Source organism: Belonocnema kinseyi, chromosome 8, assembly GCF_010883055.1.
Source record: "Belonocnema kinseyi isolate 2016_QV_RU_SX_M_011 chromosome 8, B_treatae_v1, whole genome shotgun sequence".
In the NCBI taxonomy this organism is placed as follows: domain Eukaryota; kingdom Metazoa; phylum Arthropoda; class Insecta; order Hymenoptera; family Cynipidae; genus Belonocnema; species Belonocnema kinseyi.
The window spans coordinates 36106981-36115627 of NC_046664.1; the positions used below are offsets into that span (position 1 = coordinate 36106981).

Consider the following 8647-nt stretch of genomic DNA (forward strand, 5'->3'; position numbering starts at 1 on the left):
AGCAGGTGTTTCTAATTAATAAATCACCGCCCTAATCCAAGCCTTCTATAGAATGATATACTAGATAGTTTAAAAGTTTAAAAGATTTTAAAAAGTAAAAAAATATACGTTTTGAAATCCTGGAAAAATTTTTAATGATTTTTTATTTAGAAAAATTATTTTTTAGAGAAAATTTTAAAAAACTTCAAAAAGATTTCAAAAAAATATTGAAGAAAATATGCAGGATTTTAAGACACTTTTTTCAATTTTCAACGATTATTTAAATATTTTAAGGCATAATTACATTAAGTTTAAAAGATGCTTGAAAATTCATCCTTTCTGACATAAATAAAAATGTTTTGATTTAAAATGGAACTGTTCGGTTAAAAACTAATCTGCTTTAATCTTTTTATCATTTGAAATAAAATATTTTTTTGTTAAAATATCAAAAATTACATTTTATTATTGAGAATTCATCTTTCTTGTTTGTAAATGTAAATATTTTATTAAAAATAAATTTTCTTCTTCAGAAAATTAATATTTTTAGTCGAAAAATAATCTGTTTTGGTTGAGGATGTAACTATTTTGTTGGCAATTTGTCTTTACGATGAATTCAACTGTTCTGATTGTGAATTAAAATCATTTTTGATTGAAATGCTTTGTTAAAAATTCGTTTCTTTGATTGAAAGTTCATTATTTTAATTGAAAATTTATATTTTTGATTAAAAATGAAACATGTTGAACATTAATTTTTTTGGGTCGAGGATTCAACTATTTTCTTGAAACATCTTCTGTTTTGAATGAGTTCAACTATTTTTGATTTAATATTAAAATATTTTTTGGTTAAAAATTCAACTTTACTTTCTGTTGCAGTTTAACTTTTTTATTGAAATTATGATTTGACTTATCTCAAATCTTTAATAGTCTTTTTCATTTTTCTTTAGAATTGAAAAAAAAATTATGTTTATATTACCTTGATCCTTAAGAACGAATAAACTTGAAGTATATATATTTTTTCCTAGTAGTATAACTACACTGTTAAAAATTTCTGTTGTGATTTCACAATAAATGTAATAGAAGTTTATCACCAAAACGTGATGTAATTTTACAATACGTGAAATTGCACCCACACAACATGGAAAAAAGTACGCTGTAACCCAAATGCGAATTGCCGGAGCTGAATACACGGCCCAGTGTTGGTCCAATTTTGGCAGTCAAAGTTCGGCTAAAGTTATTGGGCCAATATCGGCATTTTAATCGGCCCAGTGTTGAGCCAGTGCTGGCAGCCTATATTGGCTATTTATATTTGCCGATCCTCCACCGATGCTTGGCCCAGTATCGGCACTTTATTGCGCCAAGTCTCACTTTTAGTACGGAAAAGCATGTTTCACGAGGATCAGCCAAAGTCTGGCCCAGTGATGGCACATTACTGGGCGAAATGTCACTTTTACCACGGCAAACCATGTTTTCTTTAAATCGGCCCAATAAAGCAGACTACAACGGATAAAAATGAAATATTACGCCAAGAAAAATTGTAATCGATTAAAATTATTTATTTAAAAATTAGTGTATTGATATTCCTGTTAACATTTCATGTATTTTACATTTACACAACGTCACATAATAATAAATAATTAGAAAAAGAGAGCTTAAAATTTGGTTCTTGAAGTTTTCTGAACTGCAGCTTATGAGAATGCCTTTTTCACAGACTTTCAACTTGTCAGTTTAGCGGAGTGTTTAGCACGCCCGGCTGCTAGGCGATGGATTTTAGGTATATAGATGTAGGTTCGATACCCCGTAGCGTTAGAAATTTTATTTGTAATATAATGTTCAAAATGTAATATTTGTATTCAGTCTAAACAGGACCATTTATATTTATATTCAAAGTACTCGCAATGAGTTAATATTTATTTTTTAAATATATTTTTTGTCATATCCTTACACCGTAGCCAGTGTTGGTTCGACAATGGCAGCCAAGCCCTGGCTGCCAAGTACACTGCGCACGTGTCTCGCAAGAGTAGAGGTTACACTTTCGCTTAGTAAACCTTGCTCCTTCTGGGAGGAAAAATTATAGTTTCGCATTGTAAATCTCTCGAATCAACAAGCAAAAGTCAAAGTTGTGCCGTAGAATAGAATCGTCGATAGACATTCCATTACAGTAGCGTGAAACAGATGGTGTAATATAATGATAAATTTACAAAAAAATGTTTTATTTTTAATAACTGCATTCAATTTATTTGTTAAATCATGCAGTTGCACGTGCGGTAACTTACAAACGTAATCGAACGCTTAAACGCTATGAAAAATCGCACCTCGTGGGATTCGAACCCTACGTCTACCTAAACAACCTAAAAACTTAAGCCTATGTCGGACGCTCTAGCTAATTACGCTAATGTATCGCTTGGATTCTGTTGACAAAATCTCAGTCAAGATTTTACGCTGGGAAGCGTAATTTTTATATGAACACATTTATATGAACGCACATTTTATATGAACAGGTTGATTTATAAATGTTCGATGAAAATATTTCAATTTAATTCATTTGAATTTTAATAACTAAATGTTTAATTTAAACATTCATTTAATTTGTGATTTCTTTCCAAATTCTGAGGTTCAAAAATGTAATGGATTTATTACTCTCAGATGTATTGTAAGTGTATAAATATTTAAATTTAAATTTAATTTTCCAGCTTAAAAAAAATCGAGTGATTATAGTTCGACTAATCTTCTTTAGTAAAAACCTGAAAGTAAAAACAAAAGCAGCTACTACAAATAATTTATTGAAACATTGGAGTTGAAAAAAAAGGTTTAAGGTACAAGGTACTTAAACCTGATTGATATTCTTACTTTAACTTGAATTTGAACATTGAATCGAAGGCTAGCTGAAATTAGAAGAAATAAGTCTCTAAAATGAAAATTTTTCAATGTTAAGAATTTTATAAAACTTTTCTAAAAGCTATAGTAATTATTTATACATTTTTATAAAATATAAGAATGTACATTATGTCATATAATAAATAGTATATTAGTATAATAAAATGCAAATATAGGTAAGTGAAGTAAACGGTGTTTATTTACATATTTTTTAATTTTATTCCTGGGAAAATATTTGAAGGTTGCAGTATACAGAATTAGGTATATAACAAAAACAAAATTTTGTAAAAAACCGAAATAGCATTCTGTAAAATCGAAATCAGCATATAAAGATAAAAACAAAAGTTGGTTCCTAGCTTAAATGTTTTTTATTTGAGGCTAAAAAGTATGATTAAACACATTTATCCAGTTCCGAGAAATAAAGTGTGGAATTTTACAATTTCAAAGGGATTCAAATTTCGTGGGTTTTGAAAATTGTGCTTAAACAGGGACTGTAAATTTATTTTTCAACCTTAAAACATGATAAAAACTTGCTCCTGAAATATGAGGAGGCTGGATAAGAATAAAAAATAGCTTATAAAAATAACTTATTCTGTTCCGGGAAAATAAAGATTTAGGGTGGCGGTATCGCACTGTAACAGTCCTAAAAGTTTTAAAAGTGGCTTTTAGTAGAAATTGAAGATTTTATGTCCGAATTTGATTATACTATAAAATATAAATGAGACGAATAAAAACAAAACTACACTGCTTACTGGTACAGTCGAGAGTGGCGCAAACTCGCGATCTGTCGGTGGTACTGTAGCGCTAGTCACTAGTGCCACAATAATCTGTGATGTAATACAGCACTCTTCATACAAGAGTCAAAATATCTTAAGTGTGCCACTTTTAAGTCTATAGTTCTATTTTCAATGAATTCATACAGTTTTCGATTTGTTTTTATATAAAAATAACTCCGCTAAAATATTTTATCAACATATTTTTTTTAAAGTTATTAACAACCAAAGTTCTTGATCATTTTTTTCAAACATGGATTACTCGCGAACGGTTCATTGAAGTTCAATAATTGAGTTATGAAAAACTTTGTTACTAAGTATACTTTACGCTAAAAAATTGTTCGGTATTAAGAAACATGTTTTTATTCTTTAAATAATCGTTTCTTTTAAACAATTGAAAATTAAATAAACATCTGCGCCTGTAAAAGAATTCTTTCATGTTTCAATAGATTCTACGATCTCTTTCGAAAATTTAGGTGAAAAAAAGTTTGTATTTTGCAGCGCTGGTCGAGTACGTTCGGACGCGCACGGGTTGTATGTTGAGTACAATATGACACGAATTTTGCACTAAAATGATCAATGTTAAAAAAAAAGATGTTTTAATCAAGTGGTTCAACTTTCTTCAAGTCATTTTTTTAATCAAAAAGATGAATTTCCAACCAAAAAGTTTAATTTTCTGCTAAAAAAGATGATTTTTCAACAAAGTAGATCCAGTATCAACTAAAAAAAATCTATTTTCAACCAAAAGTTAAATGGTTAAGTTTTCAGTTAAAAAGATTAATTTTAAAAAATAATTATATTATCAAAATAGTTCACTTTTCCACAAAATAGATTAATTTTAAATTAAAAGAATGAAGCATCATTTAAACAAAATTAATTTTTTAATAAAGTGGATCAACTTCAAGCCAAGAAATAGGGAAACAATTGGGTAATACATTATTTTGAACAAAAATTATTATGGGAATTATATTAAGTACAATAAGAAACAAACTTTAAACTGAAATGATATATTTTATTTGAAAAAATGAATTTTTAATCAAGCGGTTCAACTTTCTACCACGTATAGCTATTTTTTGATCTAAAAGATGAATTTTCAACCGAGAAGTTTAATTTCCTGCTAAAAAAGAATAAGGTGGTTTAATTTTCAGTTAGGCTTAGATAAATTTTAAAACAAAGAAATGAATCTTCAACCAAAAATATGATTTTTTAAGAGAGTGTTTAAGTATTCATTCAAGTAGTTGAATTTTCAATCAAAACATGTGAATTTCCAAAAAAAAAATCGAATAGTCAAATTATCATTGAAAATATTAGTTTTTAATTCAAAAAACAAATTTTAACCAAAAAATTAATTTTTACCACAAAAAGATGAATTTTTAACTGAACTAATGAAGATTCAACACAAAAACTGAATTTTTAATAAAATAGTTTAATCTGCAACAAAGTATAGTAAAATTTTCAACCAAGAAGATTAATTTTCTAGCAAAAAAATACTTTTTTTGTATAAAATTAATCTTGATTAAAATAGATTTTACAATTGCTTCCGAAAAATTTTGTGAAAAAAAAGTTTGTATTTTGCAATAGTTCAAAAGTTATTGATTTTTTGTGACCACGCTCCGACCTCCAGCCCTAATCGAGCACATTCGGACGCGATAGTTTAATCTTCAAGAAAGTATAGTAAAATTTTCAACCAAGAAGATTAATGTTATACAAAAAAGTATTTTTTTGGTAGAAAATTAATCTTCTTGGTTGAAAATTTTACTACACTTTCTTGAAGATTAAACTATCGCATCCGAATGTGCTCGATTAGGGCTGGAGGTCGGAGCGTGGTCACAAAAAATCAATAACTTTTGAACTATTGCAAAATACAAACTTTTTTTCACAAAATTTTTCGGAAGCAATTGTAAAATCTATTGGCACGTGAAAGAATTCTTTTACAGGCGGATAAGTTTTATTAATTTTTAATTGTTTAAAACAAACGATTAAAGCAATCAAAAAATGTTTTTTTACGACCGAAAATCGGACAACGTAGCGTCTACCAGCTTGTAAGTGAAACCTTATGTCAAACTGTAATAGCTGCTTTATCTATTGTTGCAAATGGTATTTCGACTAGTATACTCTCAGATTACGGATTCACACTGCACTCAATACTGTGAAAACTGCTGATTTCATACTGGGTACGCTTTAAACGTATACAATATTAGGGAAAATTGTGTTTTCAACTTTTCGATAAAATAAAAGCGTAAATACGTATTGTGGAATAAAAATTTAATTTTATAGATATGAAAGCTTTCAATACACTCATTATTCACAAGGTTTTCGCGCAATATAGACCCTTAGGAAAAAATTGAAATTTAGGGAAATATGTTTTTCATCTGAAAGAAAAAACAGAACTTGGTATTTTCACGGTAACTTTTAGAATGTCTTAATTTTTATTTTTAAAGCACGAAATAATATAATTTGCATCAGAAACTTAAAATTTGAAAACAACCGATAATTTTTATGCAAAACGCTGTCAAAATTACTAACTTAACCTGCACGAATACACATAGCCCATATATTGCACAAAATAAAAAGCAAATTTTTAGCTGATAGATATAATATGGCGCTGCTTCACAGCGGCGGGCATGCGAAGCTTTCAGTTCACAATACGTGTATTGTAATTTTACTTCACAATACCAAAATTTTAATTTCACATTACAATTTGCATTGTGATGTATTGTAAAATCACAAACATTTTTAACAGAGTAGACCAGTTTTGTGACTCCGGTTCTGTTCCGAGATAAACTAGAGTAAACCAGCTTACTGTTAATAATACTGAACCTTTACTGATAGACGATAATTTTAAGATGCCACCAGCTAGTAAGGTAGACCCCTTCATCACCCACATTAACTGGATCTCTTGTAGAAACCTACATTACCGATAGACAATAAGGAAGACAAATGCATTACCCTTAGTCGGTAAGGTAGTAATCTCGATTACCTTCAGCTAGTAAAGTAGGAATCTAATTGGTTCCCCAAATTTATCCATACTTGGTGGGTAAAGTAGAAGCATACATTATCTAACTTGGCAGAAATTGAAACTATATTTGTACTTTAGTCACTTAAGGTAAGGTAGATTGTTACTCGGCCGGCTGGTGTCATCTTAGTATGGGCAGGAACCGTTATCGTCTCTCGATAAGTGACCATTCACTGGTTGGCTGTCGCTTAGTTCTGAACGGAACTGGTGTCACAGAAACTGGCTTTGTATATGTTACTACTTGATGCTAGTTTATTTAAATCCTTGATCTTTTCATGGCAGTTGACGTAATCCAGAGAGACCAGATCGGTAACTCACAAGGAAATGATGATATGCAGTTAGACGTTGTTGAAGAAAGCGTAAGAAGTCCAGCTCTACTGCTAGAGAATCAAGCTGCAATGAAGATGCGACTAATGCCCTGGGAAGGTGATACTCCTAAGCCCTATATAAAAATACTTGAGCAACCATCCACCGGTATCCGCTTTCGATATGAAATCGAAGGCAGATCTGCTGGTAGTATACCTGGTAGACGCAGCACACCGGACCAAAAAACTTATCCTACTATTACAGTGAGTTCTAAACATATATTTCATTAATTTATATTCGCTTAAAATGATGGTACTTCACGAAATAATTGCTGCTTGGAGACTGAGAATTTATTTGCTTTTGGTAGGTCCAGGGATCACATTCAGTACCCTGTTCCCCTTGTTTCCCTATTGTCTCAAAATTGCTTATAATACCTTATATTTAAGAATTTTTGTCCATTTTTCCCTTTTTTTAAATTATGATCTAAAGAAAAAAGTGATTTGCGCAAAAAACTATGAAATTAAAAGTCTGACATGATTTTCATATCTGAAATTTTAATTACACCAAGCTTTCGCTTTCAGTCACCCCGTTCTCGGTCTTTATAGAGCTGCTGGCTCACTCAGTTTCTCAGGGGAGTAAAGGGAGAGCGGTATGCGACATTGTATATATATATATATGTAATTAAAAATTTGTCATAAGGACAACCGCAGGATTTCGCCGCGTGCGGGTGCTAATCTGAAAAATTGCACCCGCTTTCAGCGAAATCGCGGTAAAATTTCAGCCACAACCACATCTCACAACCGTGAGATAGGTGGTTACAGTCTGTAAAGGAATCAATACGACGATCCAGCAAAAGCCTCGTGCACCCTAAGAACACGGAGTAACCCAAGGACAACCGCCTTCTGCATTTTTCCCGCAAGTGTTCTAGCATATTTTTGACACGCAGGGATGCTTTTTAGGCTACTAGCAAGTGAAAGCTTGGCACCTCCAAGAGCGCCGATGATAAGGACGATCAGTTCAACAGAATATTCCGGGTACAATCGTTGCAACTCCCTTATAGGGTCTCGATACCTCTCTTTCTTTTAATTCTCCTTGGCTATGATGTTTTTGCCAGCTGGAGCCGAAAATTCGATAACGAACATGGTTCGCTTCTCGAAGTCAAGAAGAATCATGTCAGGCCTCGAGTGAGCAACAGAAACAATTGTCGAGAATATAAAGTTCCAATATATGCGGCACTTCCCATTCTCGACAATTGACTCAATTTCCCTAGGAGTATTTAGAGGAGCGATATTAAAGTGAATGCCGTAGGAGTGACAGAGATGCTAATAAAGCACTCATAGTGGCGCATTGTGCCTTTGAATGTAGGTCGTTCCCGCGTGTGTTGGACAACTAGATAGTATGTGAGCTAAATGCTCGGGGTGTGCATGGCATGCCCTGCAGCTATCATCGGGAATTTCTTGGCTCAAAATGTGGCGACGGTATGTTAAGGTGGAAATGACACCGTCTTGGCATGCAAAAATGAAACCCTCTGTACCAGACTTCAATTCGGGCGATTTAAGGAAAGCAAACGTTAGCTCACAAGACACTGACAGATCCATCACATTTCTGTGGAAGATACCGTGCATCCTCTTATCGAGGAGCTGTTCACAAAAGTTTTTCTCTTGTGCTTTCTTAATCCGGGCTTTCAGGAGTGAGTACT

The 8647-nt window shown here is 31.8% G+C and overlaps 1 protein-coding gene across 2 annotated transcripts in view; it reads left to right on the top strand.

Annotated features, from left to right (window-relative positions):
• Positions 1-8647, top strand: part of LOC117177883 (embryonic polarity protein dorsal-like) — a 62154-nt gene that overhangs the window by 7887 nt on the left and 45620 nt on the right. For both annotated transcript variants that reach the window (XM_033368941.1, XM_033368942.1), the window contains exon 3: positions 6925-7211. In XM_033368941.1, the coding sequence (XP_033224832.1) occupies positions 6925-7211 (287 nt within the window). The remainder of the gene's footprint in view (positions 1-6924; positions 7212-8647) is intronic.